This window comes from Trichoplusia ni, chromosome 12 (genome assembly GCF_003590095.1).
Source record: "Trichoplusia ni isolate ovarian cell line Hi5 chromosome 12, tn1, whole genome shotgun sequence".
Lineage (NCBI taxonomy): Eukaryota > Metazoa > Arthropoda > Insecta > Lepidoptera > Noctuidae > Trichoplusia > Trichoplusia ni.
The window spans coordinates 5,092,950-5,112,608 of record NC_039489.1 but is presented as its reverse complement, the minus strand read 5'-3'; the positions used below and the strand labels follow the sequence as shown (position 1 = coordinate 5,112,608).

At 34.1% G+C, this 19,659-nt stretch overlaps 1 protein-coding gene across 4 annotated transcripts in view; it reads right to left on the bottom strand.

Moving 5' to 3' along the window:
- LOC113499632 (metastasis suppressor protein 1-like) overlaps positions 1 to 19,006 on the bottom strand; it is a 138,794-nt gene extending 119,788 nt beyond the window's left edge. For all 4 annotated transcript variants that reach the window (XM_026880163.1, XM_026880164.1, XM_026880165.1 and 1 more), the window contains exon 1: positions 18,337 to 19,006. In XM_026880163.1, the coding sequence (XP_026735964.1) occupies positions 18,337 to 18,414 (78 nt within the window). In that variant the 5' untranslated portion in view covers positions 18,415 to 19,006. The remainder of the gene's footprint in view (positions 1 to 18,336) is intronic.
- Positions 19,007 to 19,659: the final 653 nt, after the last annotated feature.

The window sequence follows — 19,659 nt, the reverse complement described above, 5'->3', positions numbered from 1 at the left end:
TAATTGAGTTGATTTTCCGTTTGGGAATTCTTCGTTTTGGGTTACTTGGTTAAGAAAACAAGGTTTTCATGCATATAAAATACCACAATATAGTCTTATATTGTGGTATTTTATATGTGATATGCATACCGTGAATAAATTCATGAAATCACACTAAGAAATTATTCTTTACAACAATTGAGTACGAAATTCTAAGCTGCTATCGTGTCAACATACATAAAATAAAAACATGCAAACTTTTTATCGACAAGATGAAAATATTTACATGTCGCGGTCCCGCCGCCTATTAAGGCTCAAATAAAAAAGCATAAAAATATGTTTACCAACTCTCCAAACAAATCATAAAACGGGTGCCGTTTACCAATAAAAAAACCTCTAGAACTCGATCCCGATAAATATTAAATAAACAACAATTTTATTAAAGACATCGAAATACAAAAAAAAACATTTTCAGCAGATCGCAAATGAAAACGATAATAGTCACGATTTCGTCTCGTGACGATACAATATTGCGAACACTTATCGATAAAGAACTCAGAATTCGGAATGAGTACCGAAGTATTGTTTACAGAACATTCTAAGAAATTTAAATGAATATTGTGCTAGACTTCCAAGATTCGTTAATTAAAGCAGACTAGATGAAACCTTGGAAAACGAATCATATTGTTATTTAATTAAACTTGACTTCATTTGGGCTTCATCAATGTTACAGCTGTTTTCACAAATACCATTCACGTAAAGTCGTCAAAATGTTGTGTCCGACACTGTAAAATACATAAAGAAAGAATAAATCATTTAAAAAAGGCGGTCCATTTATTGACAGTTTACTCGCTCGGAACTCACTATTTATCGGGATAGTCCGACTAATATCGGACCCAACCGTAGTCCTTGATCTTCAGCTGACACGACTGCCTCACAACTATCAGTGTCGTTAAGTTTTTCAACAGTCAAAATGGTTCTTTACAACGAACAGCTTTAGACAGATGGTCATAAATTACTACTAATCCCCATCGTAGCTTATTCGTAGCTAATTATTCCAAATCAGTGTATGCATTTATAAATACGACGTACAATATTAACAGATCGACAGAATCGATCACAAGTTAAGCTATGCTTGACGCGGTTGGTCCGTAGATGGGTGACCATCTTTGTCACAACAAGTTCCTCCGTGTTTCGGAAGGCATGTTAAATTGTGGGTCCCGGCTGTTATTCCTACATCTTTGACAGACGTTACAGGTAGTCAGAAGCTTGAAAAGTCTGACAACCAGTCTAACCAAGGGGTATCGTGTTGCCCAGGTAACTGGGTTGAGGAGGTCAGATAGGCAGTCGCTCCTTGTAAAACACTGTTACTTAGCTGAAAACGGTTAGACTGGTAGCCGACCCCAACATAGTTGGGAAAAGGCTAGGCCAATGACAGAAAAAATGTATCCTTGAATGCAATGTCTTGTCTTTAGACAATAATAATAATTCTACATCGACAGCAGTTAGTCTCCAAATCAATCTAAGGCAAGTATGTTCCATCTAAAGTTTATACCGATGTAATATATCTTGCATAAGCAAGCCTTCTAGATAATTTAATAAACATTTAATAAAATATCATGCAGCAGAGAGACGATGATAAATACAGAGAATTAACGATCAGATCGGGGCTTCGCATAGCGTGTGCAAAGCAAACGGTTCCGTGCATATACTAATGAGCATGCATTTAACAACGGGTCTTATAACGCAGCAATATTATTAACTTTAGTTATAAAATCATGTCTATTTCTTACAGTAGCAGTGATAATAAATGTTTCATACATTTTAAGTATTAGTTGTTAGTATTCTGTGTGTATGTATGTAAACTGTGTTAGATCCTGTGTTTGGGTAAAATCTAGAGCAGGTTAAAAAGAGTACTCAGCTGCCATTGAAGGGGATATATGTTCACACAGCATAGAATAATGACCCGTAATGACGAGCTCATAACGTGATGTAAAATCACGCACTGCCAATGACATAATAAATAAATATCACCTTTCAACTTTTACCATTGGCTTCATTCATAATTCGCGCACCGTGCTGTTCTCCCGGAGTTCTATTGACGTGCTTTTCTTGAAAGCTTTAATAATTTTACGAACTAACTAATTCTTCAGTGGGGTATAAAAACTTAATACAGATCAGGAATCAAAGAACTATTATATATACAATAAAAAAAATCATCATCGCTAAAGACAGTGCCCCAATAATTTTAAATATTTAAATATTCTAACGTATCAAACAGAACAATAATTAAAATGTCAGAACTAAACTAATTACGCTTTTCGCTTTATACTTTCGACCTTAAAAGAATTTCTTCATGACACACGTGTTAGTAATTAAATTATTCACACTTTACTCGCTTAAGTCAATCAAGAGTTGTTCAAAGTAGGTACTTGTTTAGAGAAATTCTAAAGAAGTTGTATATTTCTGAATAAACACGAGTAAGTTGGTAACTACTCGGGTATATAACTACGTATTTAAATAGACAGCGTCATAGAATCAGTGGTAAGATCAAAAGGGACATTTGAAATTTCTCTTTTGATTTCAACGATGAAGTGGATTAAAATGTATAGTAACTTGGGTTTGAACAAATTGAAAGATTAATTTAAAAAAATCCTTTTTTAACGAGGCTATTCAAATCACATCAGTGGAAAGCTTTGTTTTTTTAACATGAACTCGAAAATAATATATCCAAATAAATGTAGACACATTTGCTCTACATTGCTCGTTTAAAACCTTACATAAATGAATAAATAAAAATCAACCCTTGTCTGCCCCAGTGCGGACCCAAATCTCTCCACACAAGGCAATTTAAACTTTGTGATACAGTTATATAACTTATTTTCGATGAATCAGTGTATGTGATACAACTATTACATCAAAGTCAAAGAAAGTGGTAACCCTAACCTTGTAGGGAAAATCAATACGCACCCCTGGCGAGCACCCCAACATTAGTGTATTCAATATACTATCATGGCAACCGAGGGTGTTACATTTAAGGCACCTCTACCTTTATAACATGAATTTCTGTTACAAGAAGGGCTTAATAAACAAAATTTTGGAAGCTCTGTGAGTACCGACATTGAGAACGGTAAAAAAATCAATATTTATATTAAATGCGCTGCTGTTACAGTAAAAAAAGAAATCGTTTTCAAAACGTTTAACGTAATTATTTTTTTTTTGCTAAAAGGCGCAGAAACTCTCTGTCAAAGGTTTTTTGTAAATATTTCAATGTGGGATCGATGGGGATGAACTTATTTTGGACACACTGGCTGTAGCCTGTCTCATTTAAGTATCAAACAATAATTTTTAAAACTATAGTTATTGACAAAACCTTCAACTTAATACTATAAACAATACCTATGACAGTTTATGCAGAGAGTTAATTAAATGTTCAAGAAATTACACAGAGAAAAATAGTATCAAAAACAAACCCATCGAATAAAAAAACTACATGCAACGTCTTCACATCAAATAACCAACCTAACCACAGATATCAAATCAATAACAAAATCAACTCAACACAACCTAATACAAATCTACAAATAGTAATAATGCATACTATCCCAATAATCTAGACGATAATACTGGTACAAAGGCACTACCTGTTCTGAAACCTACATGAGACCGGTTCTCGAACTAGGACGTAGCAACAGACAATGGAAATAGGTTGCCGACTTCAGACCGACTTGCCATTGTGAACGATCACTTTGAAGATGTAATTGGGTTCTCTAGTAGTTTGGTTTATTAGTTTTCGTGGTATATTGTATGCAGTTTGCAGACGGGTATAATTTATTAGGTAAGACTGAAGTTTATAATCAGTGAGGTTGGGTGTGTCATGATTAACCGTAAAATCCTGCTGAAGTGAACTGTGAGAATGAACTACGAGAGTTTATTAATTTAAAAAAATTCTCAACCTCGGAATATGATATACCTCAGTAGTGTGAAAGATAGGTAGATGAAGATACATAAGAAAAACTCATCGTGACTTGAAAATTTTGCAGAACCCCCTGCAACACAAGAATAAGATTACTTAACGTGGCAGTAGTTTAAAAAATTAAACGCCGAACCCCATCTTTTCTCTTATTTTTAGGAATGCATTTAGTGAGTATCCTCACAGTTCATCCTAAACAGCGTGTGTCTTTCCACAAAAGACGAATATTGTATACACTTAAGAGAAAACAACCACCTGGATGACCCAAAGCATAGTAAGAATCTTTCAAAGGGATTGCAGGTAATTGCGAAACGGTAACTTCGAATTCTCAATTGAAGAAATAAAAAAACATTTCAGATCCTTCCCAATGTTTCTCTTTGGGGGTGTGGCAGTAATTGTCAATGTTGCATATTATGAGTGGGCGGTGTCGGCACTGTTCCAGACAAGATAATATATTGGTAGTGGTAGTTAAAACTTTGGGTCACCCCTTAATTTGCGTGGATGGAATAATTAAGACGAAGAAAGGGTGAAGCGATGTTCTGATTTGAGGGTTCTATCTATATCCTACTCGTAGCAAAACACCCAGTTTCTCTTTAAAAACAAAATCAAAATATCTTTGGGAGAAATACATATATTTTTTTATTTTACTACCGTGAGTCTACTGCACTTGAAATGATAATTGGATTAAGTAGACATGTACTAAAGCAATTTCAAAAGGTGAACTTTTTCAGTAAAGAAATAAAAACCTGGGACTTAAAAAAATGCATATTGGACTTAAAATTGAAACACTATAAATAATCTAGCTTTACTAGGTAGATACAAAAAAAAACCAACAGACCCGCACAGTAGCTGACTAAAAACAACACCATTAACTAATTTAAAAATAAATCTGGTGAAAAAAAAAAACTCCAATATTACACATCTGGCATAAGTCATCATAAAAACGTTCGTAACTGCACAGCTGAGTTCATCGACCGAAAAACTTCAGCTAATATGCATCAACGTTAATTAATTATAGCAAAAAGTTTTACCCTACAAAAGTGTTCGAGGCCAGTTCGACTACTAATTTTGTTTTATACTTAGACTGCTTGTTTGTACGTATTTTTTGCAGATTTACAAATAGCAAACGCTAACTATCCTGAGGAATCCTGACGGAAAGAAGGTATTCAGAATATGGGTATTAAGTAAAAGCTACATTTAATATTTGATAACCTGTAATTAATATAACACCTAAATATGCATACCTTACGCAATTTGAATTGAACCAAAAATTCTAAAATGACCATTCCAAACAAGCCATTTTTTGCGAAAATAAAGCGGACAGAATCGTCGCAAAAAGCCTAGTCTTACAATTGACGTTAAATTCGCGATTAAAACTTGTTTTTTTTCGGGCAAAAAGCGGATGGATACAACTCGTTTGATACGAACCAATTAACTGGATTACGCGAGTTTTGCAACAAGTTACATAAAACAAGCGGAGCGTGACGTCTTAAGATATAAAAGTAATTAATGGTATCTTCTTTATAATTTCAGGAGCACTCGTTATACTGCTCGTTACTGCTGCTCGTTACTGCTGCTGATTAAATGTAGAAATAGTACTATATTTTATAGAAAAAGAAACACATTCCAAGAGTGCATTATTTTATCCTTAACTAATCGTAATTTTATAATTTTATAGTAGATTTTTAAAATGCTATAGCAGTCGTACAACTTTATTTATTTGTTTCATAGCATTATACATATTTCAACCATTTCCGTGCACTTAAGGAATTATAATCCAGAACTGTTAATCACGATTATTACTCACAAGCTTTAATCAAATTGCAGAATACTTTATTCCGCTACTAAAAACACTAATGACGTGTTTGTCGAAATATAATATATTATTTAATTCATTAATGATCTCCTTGATTAAGTTTCCTTATCACCAGAGGGCCGTCTACACCTCCCTTCGACGTCGCAATCATATTAGGTTTTATTATCATGTACATAATTGTCTTTTTACTTCGTTCATGAGATTCATTTTCGTTGGATTCCAGATTTAGATGCCATTTTTAAGTAAAACTGGATGCCATTTGCAATTTTTACTTCAATCCCGAACTATAACAGTATGGGTAGTTTTAAATCACCTTCCCAAAACTCCTCCTATCATTCCATCATTACAACAGCAGTCCGCGCCCACGTCATTTGTAAGACACGTGTGGAAACACTGATCATAATAAACTGTAAACGACAAACTACTGATATTTCCGTAGTATATTATTAGGATTGCACGTGGTGCTGTTGCGTTTCCGCTTACGTTTAACTTATACGATCGGAGTTCGGTTGAACTGTGTCCAGTAGGAAGGGTTAAAGGATTGTTAGATGTATGAAAACTATAAATATTGACATCAAAGAGCAGCAATCACCGGGCGATCTGTCTGAAAGTATTTGGACTAGTCAGGTCTTTGATTATAATTATTAAAACGATAAGAAGAAAAAGTTATGAGATACAGAAACAACATTAAGAAAAATTTGAAGACGGTATTAGCAAGTTTCAGTTGACAATCACAAAAATAGTAGAAACAAGAACACAATAAGCCATTTTCACTTATTTTACGTCATTAAGAATTTTTTTAACGACTCCTGCATTATGGCATATAATCATTTTGTCGCAGGGGTTTCTCAAACAAACAAATCAGGGTCTTTGTAACCCTCAGATTCCAAACAAGCATTCGTGGACCACACAAATGCTTATCCTACGCGGGGATCGAACCTACGACACGACGCGCACTGTGGGTTTGGCGTGGTGATCTCAACCACTCGGCTACCCATGCAGTCACAGGATATGGCGGGATTTTCTCTGCCATTACCAGTTACCATAATTACATTGCTTTTGACACAAAAAAAATGGTGACTCTCTTCTGTAAAGCTATGTCTTGGTCAACTTCCAGTTTTACCAGATTCAGCTGTCTCTCAAAAATTACAAAATAGACTAGAAAGTGCAAAATTATTTCATACAGACACATTAATAAATATAATTGATCAATCGACAAATACAAATGTTAAGTAAACCTGACTGGATTTGTTAGTACGTTATATGATAGCCAATCGATTGCCCATTACGGGTGACCGTGCAAAATGGAAACTCATTGGGCAAGAAAACGATAAATGTTAAGATGTACAGACAGATACTGATTCGATTAGGACGGAATTATTGCGAATAGAGATAATGTTAACATCTTCTAATAAATACTATTCGTGTTCATACGGGTAGTTCTGAGAAAAAGTCGAAGTGTATTGATAAACCGACACTATCTAGATATATTGACCCAAAAACTCTTTTGAAACGCACGAGATTCGAAATTCCTTCATTGAAACCTCTATAATATAGAGCTTAAGTTTATTAAAACTCGATCTGAGATTCTGAAGAGCTGGTAAGACGAAACGAACTTATTTTGTAGAATTGAAAAGACAGATCAATAATAAGGGTCTCAATCTGATCTTAAGGATGAAAGAAAAAAATGTTTTCTGATAGAAATAACAATTTTCAATATATTTTAAGGCTCGACATTGCTCAAACACAATAACGAAAATCTTTGAAGAATTTCATACCAAAGCTAGGGTTTCTCAACCGGTGTCTGGGCTTGGACAAACGATACAACGGGTGACCTTAAGGATAACCTTTGAAAGGTCAAGGTGACACGGGAGCAATATTTCGGCGGAGAAAGTTCAATATGAGTTACGTTCGCGACTTCGTTTTAATGATGTACTACGGAATTTGATATCTGATATTTGTTCGACTGTTCCAAACAGGAGTACCGATAACTACACATTATTTTACGTTTGCTGATAAAGCTCTTTTAGTTGTTTGATCCCTAACAAGATGGGTACCGGTTTGAAGAGAAGACGTTTCCTAATGTGCTGATAAACTAAAAACCTTAACGAAAAGAAAAGAACTATAAAACTATGTTATCGATAAAGATGGATAATAGGTTGAAGAGTTTCCCAATGTACTGATAATTTAAAACAACTTACCGAAAAGAAAAAATCTATAATTATATAGAATGTATTTTTAGTGTACTGGTTTTAAATTCGTCCATAGAAATAATAATTCAGGTCTCAATTAGCCAATATGTGCAGGCAACGACTCCGATAACTAATGTATCGTGCTCACAAACAAGCAACCTTTTTTTCGTCAGTAAATAGAGCATGCTGTGTATAATTTATTCTCCGTTAATAATAGGTTTTGCTAAACGGGTTCTGTTTCGGTACAACTGTTAAGGGGAGGATCTACACACATATGATCCATATATTTAAACTTCTCCACAAGCCTTCCAAATTATATGAAAGGTAAAAAAATATGGAAGGAACATCCGAATTTTGCCAATCTCTTAATCTCTTAGTAAGGGATATAGGAAGAACAGGATATGTATTTCATTAAGAATCAAAGCAATATTTTTCCCCGACCAAATCGGTGTTAAACTTCGAAGGCAAAATCCGGATACGAAAATTCCAGGAGCACTATTAAAACGATTCGTTACGCTCGAACAATACAAGTAGTTGTATAAATTTAGAACAGAACAATAAATAGGTTTACTGGTACATTTTGCTAGAAAGTTCCTCAATTAATGTACGAAGCCTCTTTTAAACTTTAGGTCGCAACATAAAACCCCACGCATTCCTTAAATAGAAAAGCTTGCCATATTTGTAATGGGTTTCCAATAATTGAACTTAGAAAGTTTTAAGTCAGCCACATGTCCGTTTATTTCTCAATACATTTCTTAACATGGGTTGTTGATGTTAATGTAAATTTAGAAATACTACCTTTTTCCCATACTTTGACCATAGTTCTTTACAAATACTTGTGTATCTCCCTATACAGTACTTATTCACCTCCCAACATAGCAGTCCACTTGAATTTGGTCTAAACCAATAGACCGCAACGAGTTTAATTTGCGTAAAATTTGGAAGTCAAGCGTAAGGTTTTCCAAAAAGGTAAATTTTATTACTTGGAGATCCTAATCACAAGCTTTTGATGTGCTTCTTCCTTACCTTTATTCAGGAACAAAGATATTTGCTATGCAACGTTTTAGCACGATGATTTAAAACACAGTAATGAAATCAGTACACCTCAGACCTATCAGGAGTAATAAACCACGATCAGGGACCTATAGGCGGTTTTAAAATTTGGACACCATGTACATTAACCAAACGAAGAAGAAACATTTACTATGTTGCAGCTAAATTAGAATATTCAGGCCTTTTTTAAAGAAATTACGTAACAATATTCTGCTAAAAGTATTGCCTTAACTAGCCATCTTGCGAAAAGGCGAAACAAATAAAAATAAAACTGTATTAAGGCACTGTTACATCTTAATTGTTGCGTCTCACGAAGCGAACCAACTGTGAACAATAGCTACATTTCTTTGCTTAGTGTAAATACATCATTCGTAACTAATGCAATTACGAGAGGTTAAGTGCTCTTTCGGTGGACTGGAAAAAGTACTATTATTAAACAAAGCGTCTATTAATTATCAGTTTGTAGAACACGACTTGTTTTTTTGTTTTTTTTCAGATCAATAATAGGGACGACGACATTTTTTTTATTCTACCAAATCGTTAAGTCGCAGGCCCCTCTCCTAAACTTTAAAGCAGTCAACATCTTTGACAATTTTAGTTTTTCGTAAAAGGAAAAACTACGTGTCTAATAATTGTCTAGTATCTAACTTAGGGACTAAATAGTTTTTCTCTTTTTATAGCCAGTTGTCATCCCTATTATCAATATTATGTCATTCTATGGCCTAGATCATAGGAAGCTTGACGATCTATACGATCCCTATTCTAAAAATTAACCTTCTATTAACATGTTTTTAACACGTATATGTTAAATCAAATAGTAAAACAAGATCAAATCGCATTCAATTACACTAATATCTTAAGTACTGTTATTAAATTAAGTTGCGATCATAACTGATAGAAATTAATACGATTTAGATAAGAATATAAGAGCGAATTATAGCTTCACAGTCTGGTTAGAATAGAAAGCACTGCAGTCATCAAGTTTTTAGGACAAATCCGGCAATACAACTGCTTGGTCTTGTAGCATTGAGAAAATAATATTAGGTTTAATGTTTTTCTAGACAAATGTAGTCTTTTAAGTAGTAATTAGTTTGGTACTGTGTAATATCTTAAATTATGTTATAGAACTAATTACAGTATAGTAAAAAAGCATTGAAAATTTCATAGTAAATATTTGCAAGAGGACATAGCAAAATGAGGATATCTATAGAGGGAAAATAACGGGAGAAGGGTAGAAAATCATTTTCACCTGAATTGGAGGATATCGGCATAAATCTTAATCGAGGACTCGAAAACAGACCTAATAATATAACCTAAACCAATACATATAAGCAGGGACCGGACAACCCCACTTTAGAGTTAAGCCGTTTGACAGGGTAACCCGTACACGGGGTAACTCATATCGCAGTGTTACCTTTTGTTCGAGTTACGAAATGGTTAACACCTTCATTATGGTAACCACGTGAAGGGGTTAACCCCTTCAATAACTTAACCCTTTGAAGTGGTTACCTTCACGAAAGGCTTTTATTCGTGTTACCCTGAATTACCCACTAAACTTGAGCTGCATACTTGCACCCTAGCGGCCCCTCATTGCTTTTGCTTTACTAAGACTACAGCTGTGAGCTGATTTTCTTCTATCGCCGACGCGACGCGCCGCGACTCGCGCCTCTTGGACAAACTACCTACGCGCGAAACGTCATATAGGTAACTAGCTGTTGCCCGCGACTTCGTCCGCGTGGTTAGAAGATATAAGTTAGGAATTTTTGAACGAAAGCCCTCGAAGATTAATATTTTTCCCCGTATTTGCCACATTTTCCATTAAATCTTCGCTCCTATTAGTTGCAGCGTAATTTTATATACCTAGCCTAAAACCTTCCTCGATTATTGGTCTATTGAACACAAAATGAGATCAAATTTTTTAGATGAAATTATTTATAATAATTTAAAAAAAAATCGAATACAAGTTTTTTTTTCAGTTTTGCATTTTCTGAGAAGATTTGACGGGTGAATTTTCGATTTAAAATTAGTGTTTTTTTATATTAATTCAAAATAAGGTGAAAAAATAAATATTTTTAATCAAATAAATTACAGCGTATTTGGGACACAAAAAAGTAAGTTTTCACCAAATTTCGTTACAAAAATAATTTTTTGTAAAAGATAAAAAAAAAACACAATCTTGGTTTTTTAGATTTTTCACATAAATTTTGAGGTTATGTGAAAAAAATGTAAACACAAAAGTTTTAGATCTTTTTCTTTTAGAACTTTGCCATTTGACTTTTTTCGATACGAATTTTAGTTTTGCCGGAAATCGATAAAAACCATTTGTTACTCTTCAAACGTCACTCCCACCCCCTCCCGACCTCAGATCACCCGAAAATTATTTTTCCTTTCATTTTTATAATATTCCCCTCCTTTTCTAATGGGTTTAATCCTACTATTTTTTTTTTTGGTTTTTTAAAATTATCGACCCTGGTCTACAAGTATAGACACGAAAAATATATATCAAACGTTTGAAAAGTGCGACAAGCAAAATTAAACTGTAAGATCATATCCACAATGATTTTTATTCCATGTTTACAAGTCGCTCGGTAAATGCAACAATGGCGCCGCTGGGCGGTAAGATGTCACGTGCGCTCGTGGTTGTACTATTTTCAAACTAATGTCTATGATAAAGAGTGCATATTGCATTGTCTTAGGTTGGAGTGGGTTACCCTGTTACAGTGTTACAGGGTAGTAAAGGGTAACCTGTTCGGAACAGGGTTACAGTAATCCGTTCGAAGGTGTAACATATGTCATAGGGTTTTTTCTTGAAGCGCTTAAAAAAACCCCTTCAAAAACCCTTTCAATGAGTATCCGGCCGGTCCCTGCATATAAGACTCATTTTTGTAATCACCACTTCAAGCTATCAACCATTGAAAAAGCAAACAAAGATTATGATGACTTAACTTTCAATATCTTAGTAAGTACTAATCCATTCTCAAGTGTTACAAAGTAGATAAAAAGTACAAGTTATTGCGGTATCATGTTATTAAATCTCACACAAACGACTCGGGTTTCATTTAATATCGTTTAACTGCAACTCGGCAAGGGAAAGAAAGCAGATGCTTGAAACGTTGACATTTATTTATGTGGAGCTCGTACACTTACTCTTTGGTAAGTGGTGTTATATGTTGAAAGAACAAGACCATCAGTATAATAAATGTGGCATTATTGTTATGAGACCTGTATGTTTTTGGTATAGTGAAAAAAAGAAAAGTTGAGATCATGCTTACGCCAGGCAATGTGCGTCCACCGTTTCGCCCTCCTAACTTAAAGAAGTTTGTAGTGCGAAAGGAACGCGTCGTTCGGATTTAAAATTTTCAGGAGTTAAAGACGTTTTCGGGTGTTGGAAAATTGCATTTCCTCCTCTATACAACAAAGAAATTCTGGAAGAATTTGGTAGCTTCCATAGCCATGACATGAAAATTATATTACGTTAAATAGTGGCCGTATTATAAGTCAGAACTTTTCGCATCTAGTGAAGCCGAGAAGAAGGTAGTTGGATGGTTCGATTTATATTAAAGGGATTGCTGTGAAGTGACTCAGCATAGAATGCTGAGCCACGAGTGTCTAGCCACGAAATGGAAGACAATTTTGATATATGTACTTACAGTGGTTCACGAAATAAGTTACATGAAGAAAGTTATAACAAAAACGAAGCTGTCTAAATTATGTTTTAATGAAAATTCATTATAACTCATCAAAATTCAGTCTTCACCTTTTTTTGTTTATTCATGTGGCGTTTCGAGGATCAAAGTCAAGTGTAAAGTCGTAATACTAATTAATTAGTGACAAGCATTTAAAATTCAAAAGGAAACTGATATCCGGGTGCTGGTGTCTGTCGATTGGGTTATCACCTGTTAACGATGTATAATTTACAGCCAAGTATCTAATAAAAAAATTTTTAGTTGTAGTGCTTCAAATTTGTTTTAATTGAGCAGGTAATAGTATATAGTTTATTGTGCCGGTATGCTGGTAGGCGACATCGCTTATTTTGTAACTTGGGCATATTTATAACTATATGGTGCTAAATTGTTAGAAGTCTTTGGGGTGCATATTGAACTTGTAGAGAACCTGAGTGGAATGAGAATGAAAAGATTTCAACGTCATTTATAAAAACATCAACCATCCAGGGCGCCTCCCAAATGGGTATCCATTTGGGAGGCGCCCTGGATGGTTTAAGTTTGAATTTCTTTTTGTATAAAAAGAAATTCAAATTTTTTTTTGTATAAAAAGAAATTCAAATTGGTCCAGCCGTTTAGGAGTTCAGTGACATACACAAATATCGATAATAGAATTATACCTACATATAAGAACAACGATTTTAAAACAGGCTTCTCTTAAATAGAGGTAGGTATACGCACACCCATGTATTTACATAATTTAGCTACAGATGTGATGGACGTTTCACAAAAAAACTATGTCCAAGCACCAATAGATTAATCAAGTAATAAAAACACATATTACGAAAAACAAACACCTCACATGTCCAAAACAAAATTGCGCCACAAGAAATCATTAAAAAAAATCTCAAGCCGCTAAAAATAATGTTGACCTCAAGATAACCTTGGTTCGATGACATAATTATTATTGCAAATAAGTTTAGAATGTCTGACTTCATCACAAGACTTAGTGAATATTTATTTGTGGCTAATATGCATGTGGAATTGCTATGTTGAATCGTAATAGTGATCTTATTGTTAAGGCTGTTCTACATTTGGTGGTTGTAAGGTGCACTTCGATAGACCAAGAAGTACTTTACAAGCTGTTTGATGATATCTTTCTTCAATGTAACTATGCCTTAATGACTATATTCTTCCGGGAGGTCTACTATCACCTGTGAAAGTAAGATAATTGTAGACCTGGAAGCAAGAGACTGCTTTGCACCTCATTTTTGTTTCCAGTTCTCTATCTCTATTCAAAGATTTCTGAACAGTTTAACTACTTAAATAAAAATCTGCCGTCAAAGCGTATGTAAAGTGCTCTGATTGGTTATTAGTCTATTGACTTAACAATTAGTGGTCCATCAACAGAAACTGGAATAGCTCTGAACCGAAAGAGATGTAAAAAAACGAGGGCACAGGCTTTTCTTTCAGTAGATCAAAAATTTTCAAAACAGTGCTACAATAGCTTATATGGATTAGCCCTGTTCAAAAAAAGAAAGTCAATCAAAACATCCCTTACGTAAGTCGGTTTGTTTAATAAAAATAGCCTTACAAATATACCTATAGATAAAACTTGACATAAAGAAATCGCGACATCTCATAAACTTTATTGCCAAGGCAACAAAACGAGTGTCACTTGTTATCTCAGCTCAAGTGTTAAATAACACTTTTAATGATGTGTAGTGCGAACACTTGTTTAACGAATGGTTATTTGAAATTTGCCGTTTTATATGCGAAAAGTTTATACTTGGTTTATCATAGACAAGTAATTATTTTATGATCATGTTAAAGATACGTGAGTTTTTACCTACGACGCGAATGGTCTGGTCGAATGGCCAAAATGTGAATATCGTATATTATATTCAATTGATTATAGTAAGTAGCTTACAAATTTATAATCTGTCTTTGATTGATTTAGGTTTTATTTTAAAGAAAAGATAAAATACATACAAGATTCATCTGTTTTTTATCATGTATTAAGCAATTTTAGCATCAACATGAAATGTAAGTAGATGCAAGGAAATTTTATTATATTTCGAAGTGTATTACCCGCTTTACAGTAAACAAAACATGGTCAATTACAATAAAATTACTATCAGCGACTGTTATTGCACATCCTAGTGTCTCAGACATGTCTAGCATACAAGTTTGGGAAGTTACGATGGCATACGGTTCATTAACATGCAGTTCGTGTGATCAGCGTCGATAATCGATTAGATGGAAGTAGGTTTTAGATTATAGTTATATACATAATAATTATAATAGCCTTTGTGTTGGATTGACAGGTATATTTGATTTGGTTTTGGATCATGTGTAGTATGAAGTCCGTGCATATACCGTACGCTTTTACTGTAGCATCATTGACATTTTTGAAGCGAGATGGCGATCTAAATTGCCTTATACGCATATCGTTGTCTCGCATCCACAGCGGAAAAATAGCGAAGTTTTCGCCGATTTTTAGCCGATACTTTGATCGGGTTGGAATGTCATTTTTAGGGTAGTGTTAGGTAGGGTTTTCTTAACTCAAAGGGTAAACATGGAACCCTACTGAGGCCGCTTAAGTCTGTTCGTCATTAGGCTGTAGCTTAAGAACCTTGCTCGCTTAAGAACAAATACGTACTTTAAAACAATATGGAGACTAAGCAAGGGTTATCACTAACATAAATTCGTTGGTAGATAAAAAAAAATATTTCTAAATTCATCTTCAGCCTATTTGTACGGAGACCTCAGCGCCACAAGTCGGACTCGCACTTGACAGGTTTTATTTGTCATTCATGTCTAACATAACCTCATTAACAACCACCCAATACTAAAAGACGGGAATACATATTACGAAGTAAAAGTCATGCCAATCGATCATAAATCATTTCTTATTTATCTAAAGGTATGTAGGCTACCAAATGATTAGCTCGTGAAAGGTTAACCATGGCGCAAGGTGAAATGATGGAAACCTCACCGTATTGCGTTCACCTATCACGAGAGAGCTTCGTATTTAGAAATATATAAAACACTAGCCTTTGCTAGTAGCTTTGTCCTGTTTTCTTAGTCAAAGTCAGTCTTCTTAGACACTGGGACTAGTCCATCACACTTGCCTCGGTTATAGCTGCAGAAACAAAACTCTGCAAAAAAAATCAGATAAAAGGAGCCTATGTACTAATCCATGTGTTAGCTTCATACCAAATTTAATCAAAATCGTCACTGTCGTTTGAGAGTGAGAACGTTACAAACAGTCACACGCTCACATAGTATGAGTTACATTTAAAACAACAGTTTTTATATTTGGAAATCGAAAAGCCTATCAACGAAGATTGTAATCAATTCTTCTCTTTTCACATTTTTGTCATATGATATTCACATAAACTTAAAGAACACGACAACACTAACCCACACTTTCCCATTTAAATCTATCCGATGCTTATGTACCATGATGATAATTATTACGCGTTAAACTGAGCAATTTTTGAAAGAAATTCTCCAGGACACTATATCTGTGCCAAAAATGTGAATAATAAGATTATAATACAATTTCCTTTTGAAAGTTATATAAAACTTCCATTAAAAGTTTAAATTTAATTATCTTTACCCGGCTCCCTCGACATCGCTCATCTTTATCCATTCTATTCAGTACGATCTTTTATTTTTAATAGAATAAAAATTTAATGACGATCGTCTTTTGTTTTTTCTAATCCTAACCAAACCGTTTCCCGAGCTAGGATCGTTTTTAAATCTTACGGCACTCAAAATAATGCCTTATGTTTTATGTATCAAAGTAGGTCTCGGATCATAGTAGTAGGTAGTGTGTTCTACTAAATAATTATATATATTTACTTCACGTTTATCAAAATCACCGACGAACGTCATCACGTCAGCTTCGGCTTTCGCTGAAAATAAGCGCCGAGGCTCTGCCCCGTAGAGTACGAATAAATATATTATGTGTATGATAAGATACAAATACGACTGAGGATAAGTATTATATTCCTAATCCACCAATTTACAATCAAATTAAATGCTAAGTCGTACAGTATTGTATACAAATTCGCAAGTTTACTCCAAAGTCGTTCGCTATTTACTTTAGACTACGGAACGATCGGCAGACGACGAACAATGTCTAATTGGATTCTACGATATCCTACCATCACCTTCTAGAGCAAGACTAACTGTTGTGGGAGGGAGACGGCGCTATATACAGCATAGAGCGCCATCTCGCTTCCACAAAGCAGAATTACTCAAAGACGAGTTCGTAGATCCTTTGCTTCTAGTTTCATTATAGACCTAATGAATTCACCGACAATTTATACGTAGACTACGTTTCAGTCTCAAATTTCGTCTTTATAAATGAATATATAAGGCTTCTACTTTAATTAAGTGAAGAACATGTGTTGGTATAATGTGCGAATATAATAATAAATATTACGAAACTGAACTCCTCCTCCGCAAAGGCCGATTATCATGAAATTTTGTTTGCATATTGGGTAGGTCTGAGAATCACACCAAACTATCAAAGCCTTATTTTTTAAATCTCTATAACTTTTTTTTTTTTTGACAAGACAACGTTTTAGTCAGTTAGTTTTGAATTTATACCAATAATCCAGAATAAAACAATTGACATTTGTATCAATGATGGTTTGGGAGAAATTCAAAGCTGAGATGTAAATTTCAAGACTGCAATTAATGGAGCCGGCAAGCTTCAAGTTAAATATAATATACCAATTTTTTTTCATACAGGTTTTAATAGTAGTAGTAAAATAATAATTGTTGCTTGGAAAAATCTTACTATGTTTTAAACCTCTTTACATGAGGTCATCACAAAAACCGCTTGAAAAGTTAGGGGTAGAATAGTTACAACAGTATCTATAATATTATCTATTTAAGGAAAGAGAAGTTAAGCCTTATTTTACATTACTAATACATTATTATCAAAATATTGAACCATTGAGTATTACTTAACCAAAGACTCAATGGTTGGTCTAATTCTAAATCTAATTAATACTACAATACTTGATCAATAATGATTCTATGCCAGAAAATAAATGTCCTATAGACCAAGGACTATTACAGATTAATGTAATAATTAAAGCTTCATTAATAATGTCTAGATTTTTTTATAAAATGGCTTACTGACTACACTAGTCAGATTAGAACCTGTTTTCAATATTACAAGTAATTTACTATAATATGAGAATAGAGTTCTCAAATGTTTTAATTCAAATATATGTTTGATACCTTTGTTCTTAATTTAAAATAATGGTTTAGGAAGAGATTTATCAAACAGCCATTTATACAAATAATTTAAAAGGTATATATTTGGGTTAAGTCATTCTTTTGCAACCAGATTATGCTTTAAATGGCTAAGAAATGAAACAAGGCTATGTTTGCCTTCGCCATCGTATCTACCCACATTTTTTAACTTTCATACAGAAATAGCTTGATTTATTTTTAGCACCACCTACAATAAATTTATTTCGCTCGCTGTAACTGATCGGCAATAATTATCGGAGCATTAAACATAGTCCGTTCAACGCGAGCGGTTTACCGGGACATTTCGCGTAAATGTGGGGCGTGAGACCGGTTCGAAGACTTCGCGTGCCACCACAAAGAAAAGCAGCTTACATGACCTACCTTCATATCCGACACGATCTGCTGGTACAGATTCCATAACGGTGAACAATCCTTCTCTGTAGTCCCCTCCATTGTCATAAAAACACACACTTAACACAAAAAAAAACACAATCAAATAGAACACATCACTCCATCGATCGCGTCCAAGTACGTGAATACTAACTGTTGCATTTTCGTTTTCAACAGACTGTTACGCTTTAATCTATCACCTACATTTCACTTCACGTTTCGAGACACAACGGAATCGTTAGAAAACACGATATGAAACAAATCAATATTTATAAACATGAATGCCCACTTCGTAATTTAGACACGGGGGAAAACGTCGTTTTATGACTTAAATTCACGTTAAATATTATCTGTTCTTCGTTTTATTAATAAGTTAGGCCGTAAATATGCACCTTCATTCAGGAAATCATGTATTATCACTCAATTTCATACACAAACATCCGATTGAAAATGAACAAGACGCGTACACTCCGAAAAAGCGACAGACAAGCACATCGGTCGAGATCGGTTTGTTTGGCTGTTGAGTGTTGTGTTGAGCGCAAAGAAGAACGCTGCGATTCGTCAATTATTACTCGCGGGCTGCCAGCCTCAAAAAAAACAAATTATTTTTTTCAACTGCAATTTTTTTCTAGTGATGTTCTCAGAAAAATAACGGTTTTAGTAAAGCATTTTAGTCAACATTCGTGCTAATAAAACTACGAAAACTACAGGCTGATATACTTATCTAAACAGTCAATCGAAATCGTTTGTTGAAACTGATTTTTAAGAATTTATTTTTAAATAAGAATAAAATATCTAATTATTATCATAAAATAATTCTCCTGTAATGAATATTTATGTAAGTCATATAAAGTAAATAGTTTGAAAACGAGTTATATATTTTATTAATCAAAAACTATTTTCATTCGGTTCTTAATAATAATGTTTTTGATAATGTGTGTGGTTCTCCCCGAATGGATTGAACGACTTCAATTAAGTTTGTTTTGAATTTTATCACAGAAATGCAGGTTAATGATCTACGAGTGTTCTTCATATTTAACACAAATCGGTTGAGCCGTTTAAGTTGGAAGGTGAAAGGTGGATGTGTGGTTACTCAAATGAAAGCGCGTTGACAAGACTAGACTAGACGATATTATTGATGGCTTAATCAAGAGAGTTCTTAAATAAATTTTAATATAAAATTACTGGTGGGAAATCGCATATGGAAATCCAATTGACAAGAGACGGTTAATACATCTCAGATTTCTTGCAATTCTGCTAAAGACGATTTTGTCATATGGGTTGTCATGTTGATAAGGGTTTCAAATTAAAATA